The sequence below is a fragment of the Vombatus ursinus genome, unplaced genomic scaffold, assembly GCF_900497805.2.
Source record: "Vombatus ursinus unplaced genomic scaffold, bare-nosed wombat genome assembly UNPS02009205.1, whole genome shotgun sequence".
NCBI lineage: Eukaryota > Metazoa > Chordata > Mammalia > Diprotodontia > Vombatidae > Vombatus > Vombatus ursinus.
Genome location: NW_020948983.1, coordinates 36169035 through 36181952, shown reverse-complemented (window position 1 = coordinate 36181952; position 12918 = coordinate 36169035). Strand labels below are relative to the sequence as shown.

General features: G+C 41.0%; 1 protein-coding gene across 1 annotated transcript in view; it reads right to left on the bottom strand.

The window, feature by feature from the left end:
* Positions 1 to 6011: 6011 nt before the first annotated feature.
* The window catches only part of CHD2 (chromodomain helicase DNA binding protein 2), a 129652-nt gene continuing 122745 nt past the window's right edge, over positions 6012 to 12918 (bottom strand). The window contains exons 36-37 of the mRNA XM_027851981.1: positions 12653 to 12899; positions 6012 to 9805 (exon numbers count right to left, since the gene is read on the bottom strand). Of these exons, the coding sequence (XP_027707782.1) occupies positions 9472 to 9805; positions 12653 to 12899 (581 nt within the window). The 3' untranslated portion in view covers positions 6012 to 9471. The remainder of the gene's footprint in view (positions 9806 to 12652; positions 12900 to 12918) is intronic.

Sequence of the window (12918 nt, the reverse complement as noted above, 5' to 3'; positions counted from 1 at the left end):
GCTGATTCTTTCTCTGCATATGGAGTGTAGTATCCTTCAACAATCTAGGAACAGCTCAGGCCAGGGACCTGCAAGCTTTCAATGTGCCCAAAGCTATCTAATCTAAGAAAGTCTGATCAATTAATTATTGGTTCCTCTCCTGGCTGAGCTTCTGAGTTTCCCTGCCTCATCTGCACTCACCCTGGAACATCTATAATTTCCTGCAGCCTTGTCACCCTAGAATATCCCTCTGCTATACTGGCACCCTTTTCTCAGTTGTGAGTCCCTCCCAGGGCCTCCGTTTTGAGGAGAGGCCTAGCCCTACCAACCTTAATTCCATTCCAGCTTTGTTTCTTGCTTTCTTGATTTTACATGCCTCTGAACATGTGCCTTCAAACACACTCCCATCCCACTTTCCATTTCTCTTTTGTGTGTTGTCTTTCCCTGTTAGATTGTTAGCTCTTTGAAGTCAGGGACTGTCTTTTTTGTTGTTTGTTTATATTTTAATCACCAGCACTTAGCACAGTTACTAACACATAGTAAGAACTTAGATGCTTACTGCCTTGCTTTTCTTGTCTGAACTTTGCGAGCTCCTGACTGGAGTTTGGGTCTGAGCAACACAACTGTGGGCTTGCCCCCTGGAATACATTCTAACAGATTACTCCTGGATTCACCAATCATCAACTAATTAGAAGGCTCGGAGAGATCAAAATGCAGCCTTCCCTTTGGATTGAGCTGCTTGCCCTAGTTATTCCCCTATAGGCTTCAGATAGGGGAGGGGGCTGGATCTGAGACCCTGCTCTGCTCCCAGAGTCAGAGTCACAGAGCTGTCACTCCCTTCTGTTTCTGCTCTTTGCCTAATGCAGTCTCAGGCAACAAACTGCAACCCCTAGGCACAGGATTCCATGAGCAATTCAGTATCCATAGGTACAGGCCTCCTACTTAGTACACTCTGGATCTGGATATCAGCTCTGGGTGCAAGCTGCTGACCTACCAGCTGGCACCAGTTCCTGCTCCCAGAACTTTAGGCCCCTCTTTGTTGGGTCCAGCACCTGTTTTAGTAACAGTGACAGAAGGCTCTGTGTAGTACTCCTCTCCTGTAGTATCTTGTTCCCTGGACACAGACCTCTGTCTCCCTCTGTTGACCTGGGTTAGGAAAAATGACTCATTGAAATTTTCCTTGCATTTTCTGATCAGGACCTAATCTAGTCTGATTTCTAGATCTTTGCAAAGTAGTTCTGAAGAGGGAGGGGTGCTCATCTTGGCTGGTCTCCCATACTCAGGGCCTTTGCATTGGCTGACTGTCTCATGCTTTGGAAGGCTTTTCCAACTCACTTCAGACACTTAATTCAGACACTTAATTTTTCTGGCTTTCTTCAAGATTCAGCTCAAATCCCCTTTGCAAGAGACCTTTTCCAGTCTCCCCACCCATCATTCCTGTTGGTGCCTTCTTTCAGAGATTACTTTCTATCCACTCTGTAGGTATTTATATATTTATTTACATGTCCTCCCCTTTAGAATGTGAGCTTCTTGAAGGCAGAGGTGACATTTTTGCCTTTTTTTTGTATAACAAGTTTAACACACAGCATGGCATTAGTAAGCCCTTGTTATGTTTGACTGTGAATACAGATCTTTCAGCTTTCTCAATTTACAGATTTGGAAACTGATTAGTTGTTAACCAGATAAAAATAAGAATAGGATACAAATGCCATTAGGGAGGGGTAAGGGAAGGGAAGGGGAAAGGTAGAGAATGAGTGTCATTTCCAGGAAGAAGGAAAGAATCCTGGTAGGGGTTGGAAGGGTGGCCAAAGATACCAGTCTCACCATTTTGCTTAGGGCCAGGCACGAACTCACCAGGTTTTTTGGGTTTTTATTTTTTTTTTTGGTAAGGTAAGTACTTTGTCAATCATCTTGTCTACTCAAAATTACTTGGGTTCGCCTGTGCCACAGGCTGCCTATAGTTAGTTCATCCTCTCCACTTTAGGGTCACTCACTACTTGAGCTAATGTATACTTCTATGGTAGTCCATCATGTGACTGAAAAAACTGCTGGATTTGGAATCAATGGACCAAGGGTTGTATGTTGGCCTGTAAGACGTTAGCAGAAGTGTGAAGTTCCTTTCTGCCTTTCCTGTTCCTACATTCCACTTCTTATTAACATCTGGTGTTGGGCAAATTACTTCACCTCTCTGGGCTTCAATTTCCTGTCTATAAAATGAGGATATTGGACCAGATAACCATTAAGGTCCCTCTCAGCACTCGACCTATGACCCTTGTGAACCACAACCCGAAAATGAGCTATTTCCCCTTCCAGTGTTAACATTGTTATTTGAATGACGTTCAAGAATCTTTGGCAGCTCATTATTTTGTCCAGGACAAGACACAAGCTCCTCTAGCATTTGAAGTTCATAATAACCTAGCTCCCTCCTTCCCTGATCCTCTTCCTACCTTTACATTTTCTGGTATGCATTTGACCGTTTACACATTCTAACTCCCAGTGGAATGTAATCTCCTTGAGGTCACAGGCTGCTTTTCAACTTTGTGTCCTTAGCATCTAGCATAGTTCCTTGTATGTAGTAGGCACGTAAATTCTTGAATTGAGTTGACTTGAAGGAACCTTGGTGATTTACTTCTCATTGTCTGCCAAGTACCCTCTGGCTCCAAATTTATCTCATGTCACTTCTATTCATGTATCTTACATTCCAGCTAAAATAGATTACTGTCCACTCCCTAGTCTCTTCCCCAGTATCTCCTATCTCTCTGCCTTTGTTCAAGATGTTCTCTGTGTCTGGAATGGATTCCCCTTCCCCCATCTGACCACTAAAGTTCCTCCCTTCCTTCAGGGCCCAACTCAGGTGCCTCCTCCAGAAAGCCCTCCCTGATAGCCCTCCTTATATTTCCATCCCCTGGGGTGAAAGTGATCTCTGCTCAGGTTCTTAATACCCCATTGTGGGAGCCTCTCCCTTGAATCTACATTTTCACTCACAAGTCTTCACTATACCCCATCCTCCCCCACCCCCATTACATTGTAAGTATGTGAAATAGGATCTGGGGCATACATAGGGATCTGCACTGAACTCATAGGACCAGATGAGATCACCAAGGGGAAGGAGTATAGAAGAGTGGTGAGGACTGAGCTTGAGATGATACCCATACTTGTGAGATTCAGGAGAGGGCTGGATTACATTATTTCTGATGGTGCTTCCTGCTCTATATCTCTCTTATGATCCTATCATATCTAATCAGAGATATCCTGAAGGCAATTGGAAAGATGCAGTACATAAATAATGAGTAAATATATATATGCATATATGTATGTGCATATATATACATGGGTGTATACACACACACATATTTGACATGCTTGATATTCAAGCACAGAAGTGCTAAATGAATCCAAGAAAGAGGATGAGATGACCAAGGGAGACAATATAGAGAAGAAAGCCCAAGACAGATCCTCTTGAGGGAGAGGCATGTTTAAGGGGCAGGTAGAAGAGGAGTGAGAAAGATGAGTCAGAGATGTGGGAGAAACATGAAGATGGTTCAGTATCATATGCTGCGGAAGGGGTAAAGAATATTAGGACATGGTGGGAAGGGAGGAGGGGAGAAAAGGGAAAAGAAGATGAAATTTAGTGATGATATGAATGACCTTGGAGAGAAATTTTAGTTGACTGGAGGGAACAAAAAACAGATGGCACAGGGTTAGGCAGCTTCTAGAAGTGGGATGATGGGAACAAGGAAAAGTTCTAGCATTTTTAGAACACTGGATATCTGAGCAAGTTTGTATAGAAGGGGACAAGAGAGAGGCTTAAGATGGCAGATTGTTAATGGAGCCAGGTGATAGGATAGACAGAGATGGAATCAAAACAAATGGAAGACAACCTTGCCCAAAAAGGCCCACCTCTTCTCTGACACCAGAATATGAGGGTGGACATTGAGAATTTTAAAGAAGTGGAAGGAGAACAACTGAAAGAATTCACATCAAATGGTCTCACTCTTCTCAGCAGAAGAGCAAGATGGAGAGCTTCAGACTCCAAAAATGGTATGAAATAACCACGATTTGGGGATATTATAGGAAGTCAGAGAGACAAATGATTATCAATGGTGTAAGTGTGGTCTAGGTTAGATTGTATACATTTATAGAATGTATACTTCCACTAAAGGTGAGGTGGTGTGAAGAGTGAGGTGGGCATTTAATCTCTGGATCGTCTATTATATGTAGAACATTGTAACAGATCTCATAGCATTGTGTACAATGCATCTTTCTCCTCCTTGAAGATACAAAAAGAATGTATTTCTCTCCCAAAGAAAGAACACAGGAGGATGGGGGAGTACTCCAACACTAATGTAAGGCAGAAAAGGATAAATATATGATATTGGTTAAGGTCTAAATTTTCTATTTTGATACTGTCCCTTTAAGAGTCACAGGTTAGAATTCTGAGTCCTTAGCACAGCAAAAGTTGTAATAAATGACCTTTATGTTGGTGCTAATTGATGAGGATTTGACTGGTGCCAAGCATAGGAAGCCTTGCCAAGGATCACAGGCAGGGTTCCTTCCAGTAAAAGGCAGGAGCTTTGGCAGTAGTCAGTTTGAAAGGATCATTACTATTGTAAATCATAATAAGCTGATTATTGCCGCACTTGTTCTTAAAATAAAATTTCCCAAGACTGTTCCAGCTGGGTTGTGAGTTGCAATAGGGCATTCTAAGAGTCCTTTATTAGCAGCAATAATCCAACACACCATTTCAGCACCTTAGTCTCAAAAATCTCAGTAATTTATCAACAATGACTGCCACAGTACTCCTTTTCCTATGACTGAGGCATGTCAAAATTTAGGTAGGACCTTTCAAAAATTGTTTTCTGGAGGTCTGGGAAATGTAAGGTCCATTCAATACAAGTTTAGAATCCAAACTTTGGCAACTTCTACTAAAACAAGGCACCTCTAATACCAAATTGCAGCAGAAACTCTTGTCCTTCCAGCTGAGGCCTGCTTCTCCTAAGCCAGTTCTGTCCTCAGTGCCAAGTTAGCATTTGTGTCAGTGTTTCCATTATAAAATATATATATATATATATGTGTATATATATATATATATATATTTTTTTTTTTTCCCAAGAGCATATAACTCAGATGTTAAGTCTCCCTCATGGCCATGAACTTGGCCATCAGAGAAGTTCAGCTGACAGGTCATTTTTATTCCCTTTTGAGTGCAGTGGCATTTTTATTCTGGTGAATACACAATTTAAAAAGCTTTGGAAAAGTGCATTTTCAGGATGCGAATGAGCAAGAAAAGGAGTGAAAAACTTCTGGTCATGTAGCTAAAGAGCTTCCCTCCAAGAAAAGGGGCCACATTAGCCTCCACTCAGTTCAAGCTGCTCTGGTCTTTTGATGCTGCCTTCAGTTCCTCTCCCTTCACTTCACAGTCAGGTAAAATTAGAAGAGCTGCAGGAAATGTGCTCAGAGCCTGAGCCATGGATGGAAGTTCTGACTCCATAACCTCTGCTCTAAACCTCAGAATGCTGAAATGCTGTGTTAACACAGTTCAAATAGCACTATGAGATTCAGTTAGAGCTAGATTTGCGATTCTGACTTCATCGATACAGAAAGCTCCTAGATTGCTAATCTAACTTCCTCCACCAATGCAACACCATCTTTCTAACAGTTTTAGAGATTCACCCAAAGTACTGAGAGGTTAAGTGACTTTTTGTAGTTCATCATAGAGCCAGTATGTGTCCAAGACAGGACCTGAACTCCCAGATCTTTCTGACTCCAAAGCCAGCTCTCAACCCACTATGCCATGCTATTTCTTAAGGTTCTTAACAGAACCTTGAATTAAGCATATCAGAACAGCTGAACAACTGTTCTACTTAAAAAACAAAGAAAGAAGTTCTTCACTGGATGCCAGTGAATGTAGGGGCTAAATAGCCACCATTATAGAATAAAGAAGTCACCAAATTACAGTACAACGTAAGCTAGCCCAGTTCTGAAAATCCTTAGTAACACTTTTTAATATACAAGAATCAAAAGTACAGCAGTTTTACAATGTAGGAAAATTTAATACATACTATATAAACAACATATTTACATCAGAAATCACTAGGACAGTGGCATTTTTTTCACAAATATAAATTAATATTAATTACTGTTTTAATTAACAGGTCTTAAAAGTCCACAATTTTACAAGAAAGAGAAACTGTCTGTCCCCACACTACTGGGGGCAAATGGACTACAGCCGTCTGGATCGTTGGCACGGATCTCCTACCTCGATCACAGCAAGATCTCAGTCAGAAGCTCCACATGTACTGGGCACTGGATCAACAATTCTTGTTGACCATAAGTTTTGGTCTGTAGAATTTTCGGGTTATAAGTGTAAATTCATAACTGAATCAGGTTTGCACCACACTTCCTGATGAAAATTTTCAGACATCAGGCTAGAATGTACTTAACTTTAAAATGCAGCAAGAGGTGAGAAGTTTTCACTTTTCCCATTAAAAAGGCTTAAGGAATGACTGACTAGAGGGTAGGGTGTAGCTATGGAAGGTAGAAGGAAGGAAAAGCAGGAAAAGACATTGCCATCAATCCTCACAGAGTGCTCAGCTGTATCCCCTTTGGACTTTAACTGAATGCTTTAAAAGTTCACTTTTTGGTTTTACATTACCACTGAAGGCTATATCATTTCAGCTATTGGTGTTTTTGTTTACATTCAGGTACTGTTTTTAATGGGTGTGATGTTACCTTTCTTTCTCTGTAGCATCACTGCCAAAAAAATCTCTAAACACATCTCTCCAATCTGGGGTCCTGAAAACTCCTGAGGTTCCCATGGCAATTCCTCTTTTCTCCAAACAGAGACATAACTTCCATCCATGCATTATTTCTTTTTGTTTTCTTTAAATATACCATTTTGTCACAATGATTTTGATTTTGAAGAAGGAAACACCTTTCTCCTTACCCCCTCTTAGACATAGCTCAGATGCCAAACGTGTATAAATGTATTTGGGATACTGTAGTTACACAATCAATTTAACACTGATCTGGCCAGTATTGCCTTTTGCTACATCTTATGGCACTAAAAGTCTTGACAAAAACATTTTATGAATGTGAACAATGTGAAGTTGTTTTTTCCCTCATGATGAGACATTTTTGTGCATAACATCCCTTGCCTAACTAGTTCGATGAAATCAAATATTGATGAATATCAAAAGGTATCTCCAACCATCCACCCATACCTTCATTAAAGACTACTGAAAGCTGTAGGAAAAGCCATAATCTGAATTCCCAAAGGGAAAAATATACCTCAATCCCTCACCAGCCCACCATTCTATCAGCTGAGATTAAAAGGAGCTTTCTTAACACTTTCTGGTTTGCCTTGGATAAGACAAACTTGGATGGCGCCAAAACTATTAGCAAAGGTAAAGTTTTTTGTTTCCACAGCACTTTGTGGCTGATAAAGGGACAGAATATTTCCCAATTTCCTCAGTTATATTTGCTCTAAATCCTTGATAGGATTATTTCTGATATGTGCAATATGACACGTTTGGGTGCTTGGCTTCAATGCTTCCATTGTGAAAGTCCAGGCTGAAGAACCAAAAGCACCATGGGGTAAAAAAAAAATTTTTTTAAAAAGAAAAAGTGCCCACCAAAAACTGCTGCATAGCCAAACGCGTAAGCTTCGGAATTTTCTGCGTCTCCCACGATGACCTGGATCACTGGCTGTTTCCATGATATGCTCAGCACGGAGCAATGGACCACGAAACCATTTCTGCTTAAGTGGCATTAGACAATAGAGGCATTTCTTGGGAGTGTCTTTAATAGAATTGCCCATACGCATGGCAAATAAGTGATGATATTTTCTTAACAAGATCCACAAGGCATTTCCAGGAACTTAAACTCCTGGGGTATCCCAATAGAATGGGAGCCCAAATAATCATACTTATGTGTACCACTTCTGATCCTGGTTCTTTACACCTGGTAGGCTTGAATTTATTACCAAGTTTCATTGCGTATTCTAGTCAAATATCCTCTCTTCATCTAGTTATGACTTTGGACACTAGCATATTTAAGAATACTGATGAACTAGGGCTTAAAATGAATAAAAATGATAGCCCCAGCCTTTCCGAGGTGGGCATACAATTTTGTCCCTCCACCACACCAACCTTCCCCTCCCCGAACTATTCTGATTCAATTAACCTTCTCAATTAAACTCATTTGGTTCCCCCCCCCCCCACGCCTCCTTTATTAGCTATAAATCCCCTTGGGTATTGTCTGCTCTTATCCTGAATGCAACTAAAACTCAAACTGCAATGACCTCAAGCCAGCCATCTGACAGCCTACTCACTGCAGCTAATCCTTTTTTTACCTGACCAGCTGTTTATCAGCAGATATGATTCTTTATGAGTTCTACCTCTTTTAATTTGTGTAAAAGGAATAAAAATCTACAGATGTTAAATTGTTAAAATACTGAAAGCCCCTTTCATTTGCTAGCACTACTAAATGCCCCACACAATGTGAAGCCCATTCAGAATCTACAGCCCAGTATCATATGCTAGCTAGCACCAAATGTTTAATGAGCCTTTTTACTGGGTGAATCAGACACCTCATTAGGGATTCAAGATTTCTGTCCTTGTCCTTCCCTCCTTTACCTCCCTCCTCCCCCCTCAAAAAATAAAATCCAAGTTAATTCCAATGTCACAGTACTGAAGTTCAGCCATAGTAGCCAGTTTTCCTCATTCTGGAGGTAAACAATAGGACTACAGAAAACCAAACCTTTGAAATGTACAAAGACAATGTGGGAAAATTAGTGTAGACTGGATAGAGACAGCTGCACCAGTGCCACTACCCTCAGCTCTTACCCTCCCTTCCTGGGTGGGCCACACCTAAGTCTATTGCTCCTACATTTCTTCTAAAGACATGCTGAGAGCTCATTTAGTCATTTGAAGGGCTCACCTGCTCACCTTCAAATACTATCATGCCAGAATGAAATCAGACTTCCCCCCCCCATCAGCAGCATCCATCATATAATAGTGAATCAAATCAAGCACTGTTCATTAATTCCTAAGCAGCAATCGTTCATTCCCTCCCCTGACCAAATCAGAGTAAGGAAATACTGCACCTAGTTGTAAAAAACAATAACCAAAAAAACAAAACAAAACAAAACAGGTTACAAATCCAATCAATTCTTGTTCTTCCTTCAATGGGGGTGTAATAACCCCACAAAAGCCCACAGATAAAATGACACCTCTTTCCTTCTGGCAGCACGGGAGGATAGAATGAAAATGGAAACTATAGCAGGAGTGTAAAGGTAGTAACCAAAATCAAATCTCCACCAGAACTAAAGTCCTCCCCACTCCCTGAAGTCCTCCTTCAGCCAGTGAAGTGGCAGCAGCAGCATGTTCAGAGTCTCCAGTTACTCATTTTGATAACTGGTTATCTTTTGGATCAGACCAAAAATCATCAGATGCTTGCTCACTCTTGTTCTCCTCCGCTTTGACCTTTGATTTATGTTTTCCGAACATTCCAGTTATAATCTGGGTTGTTTTTTTGTTCTAGTGACCTATCCAAGGGAGACCTGTGATCCAGAGGTGACTTTGAATCATGGGGAGATTTCTGAGATGGTGGTGATCGAGGGTCTGTGACTGCAGGGTGTGGAGGGGGTAGTGGCTGTTTGTAGTCTCCCGATTTGTCTGTGTGGAAAGATCGATAATGATCTGAGGGACCCTGGCCATGGTAACCCATAGGGGGACGATGATCAGACATTCTCCGGAAATCTTGCTGGTGGTAATTTTGAGGCCTGAACTCATCAGATCTTCGTCGTTTTGAATCATGATGATGTCTGAAAATTGAAACCCAACAATGTTAAAACCAAAACGAAAAAACCATCAAGCTTAACCATTCCTTCACCTATCCCCTCACTCCTCTATACTCAGTATCACATTCAAGAACAATTCTATAGCAATATACTGGCCAAGTACTATATGCACAAAGAGCACCTTTCAGAACTTGTAAAATCTACTGTTTGAGTGCAGCCTCTGCTGGTTTGAAACAAATTGGCAGAATAGGGACCAGTTTCCTTACCACTAATGCACTCATAAATTCAGAAGTATAAAGATCCACAAACAAGCTCTGTGAAATCAAACCAGTCTGATCTCATTCTGACTGGATAGGATTTGAAGGTGGGCAGGAGGCAGCTGGACAGATTGTGGCAGAGAGAGCTGCCTTGGAGCTGGAAGACCTGGGTTTGAATCCTGCTTTTGATAGATAAACTATAGCCATGTGGTCCTGGGCAAGTCACTCAGTGTCCCATTACCCCAGGCTTTAAGTCTCTAAGGTACACGGAGTATCCTCATCTGGGAGCTTCCTATATTAATGGAATCAAAGGACCAGTGTCATCTCTAACTAACTGGGTAACCTTGAATGTATCAATTAACTTCTATGGCCCACAATTTCCCCACCTGTAAAATGAAGGAGTAGGATTAGGTATACCTAAGGTCTTTCCAGTTCTAATACTTTATGATTCTATTCTCCTTTCCGTAACCAAACCTTGTAGTCCGTACAGAACCGCAGACCATCAGAGCCAGAAGGCACTCAGAGATCACCTAGTCCAATCCTAGATAATATAGTTTCAGAACTCTGACACAGATGGTGAGAGACCAGCATGCCAAATTTCACTGTCATTTTCTACTACTGATCAAATGTTGCAAAGTGTTCTTTTTAGTCTGCTGCTTTTCAGGTAGCTGAACTTGTGCTATACCCCATTGTATGTATGATAAAAACAAAAGAATTGGTTACTACATATTTGCATGAATTTAAACAAAATATGAACCTACAGATTTATTTGCTTTTTCCCCCTAAGGAAGAAAAAAACTGTCCTGCATTTCAGTAGCCTAATAGTCCTACTTTGCATGGACTTTGTGGTAAGGCTGTTATCATAAAGTTAAAAATAGAGTGACCTAAACCAGTACACTGTTGGGAGAGTTTGGATTAGTCCAACAAGTCTGGGAAACAATTGAGAATTATTATTTTTTTTAAATTAACAAAATTTTCGGGGCAGCTAGGTGGCGCAGTGGATAGAGCACTAGCCCTGGATTCGGGAGAACCTGAGTTCAAATCCGGCCTCAGACACATAACACTTACTAGCTGTGTGACCCTGGGCAAGTCACTTAACCCCACTGCCTAACCAAAAGAAATTAACAAAATTTTCAAACCTTTTGCTCCAAGAGATCCCATTACTAAACACATACCCCTAAGGGGATCAAAGATAGAAAAGGGAAAAAAAAAGGGACTCAAATATATTGAAATATTTTTGTAATAGCAAATAACTAGAGGAAAAAAGTGAGTGCACATCAATTAAGGAATGGCTAAAAAAATCAGCATATGTAATGTGCACAGAATGGCATACTATTCTGTAAGAATCAATTCCTTAGGTATAAGAAACTGAAGAAATGTGATAAGACTCATAAGAATTAACACAGAGAAAAGTAAACAGAACAAGGAAAACAATATACACAGGAACTACAACTACGCTGAAAAGAACAATGAAAGGGAACTGCCGTTCAGCTGCTGTTCAGTCGCATCTGACTCCTCGTGACCCCACTGAGGATTTCTTTGGCAGAGACACTGGAGCGCTTTGCCATTTCCTTCCCCAGCTCATTTTACAGATGAGGAAACTGAGGCCGACAGTGTCTGAGGCCTGATTTGAACTCACAAAGACGAGTCTTTCTGATTCCAAGTTTAGTTCTCTACCCATTTCGCCGCAGAGCTGCCAAATAAAACTGAGGAATGGGTAATGATACTGACACCTCTCTGCTCTGGAAAAGAGATGAGGCAATTCACCAACTGCCTTTTGTTAGGGCACTGAGGGATTATGGAAATAGAGTGTTAGACTTTGGTCAGGGTTGTCAAGTAATTTTGTTTAAATACTTTTTTTTCCCTTTGTTATAAGGAAAGCATGGAACATACTATCTGAAAATTACTATGATATAAAAACAAACGGCATTTAAAAAACCTTAAACAACAACAAAAAGAGTTACTTAGAATCTTCAGCGCCCTTGAGTTCACCAGCCATACCTACCAGGGGTGGGGAACTTGCGGCTTCAAGGTCACATGTGACCCTCTAGGTCCTCAACTGCAGCCCTCTGACTGAATCCAAACTTCACAGGACAAATCCTTTTGGGATCCACAAATCCACATGTGGCCACAAAACTGTGGGTTCCCCACCCCTGCATACCCCTAATTTTGTAAATCTCACCCTTCTGTCCCAAGTTGTTTATGACACATCCTAGCTAATACACCCAGCCTTTGATGACCACTGTATCTAGTTATCTACTATCTTCCAGTACCACCTACCTGCAATTTGTAATATGCTTCTGTTCTTTACCTTTTTTTTTTTTGATGATCTTATTTTCGCTTGAACACAGAGACTAGGGATTACACAATTTCTATATCCCAAGTGCATGCTAGCCACAATGGTAGGTTTCTGATTATTAAAGTACTTTCTAGCTCAGATTCCTGGACATTAACACTTTTTTAAGTTATACAATGAACTCCTAATTCAGTAAATGCACTTGATAAAAATCATTTTGTCATTCTCATTTCATACACAATGAATTTTAAGTAGAGAAAAATAACTTCTCCCCTGTTTTTCACCCTCATTAAGCATAAAATTAGATTCCCCCAATACCTGTCATAATAATCTCTGTGTCCCCGATGGTCTCGGTCACTGCTGTATGGGTCATATGGCCTCTTGCGTGACAGGTTGTTTGGACGATAATTCGCAGAACGATGGGGTTCACCATGAGAGCGCCGGTCCCCATAGTGGTGATCCTTATACCAGTGCTGTTCATACTGGTGATGCCGATCTCCACCCCAGAGTTGGTTGCTGTTGCCACCATAATTGAACTTCCTCTCTCTTTGCCAGTCTCCTCGGTCTATAAGGAAAAAAAAAAA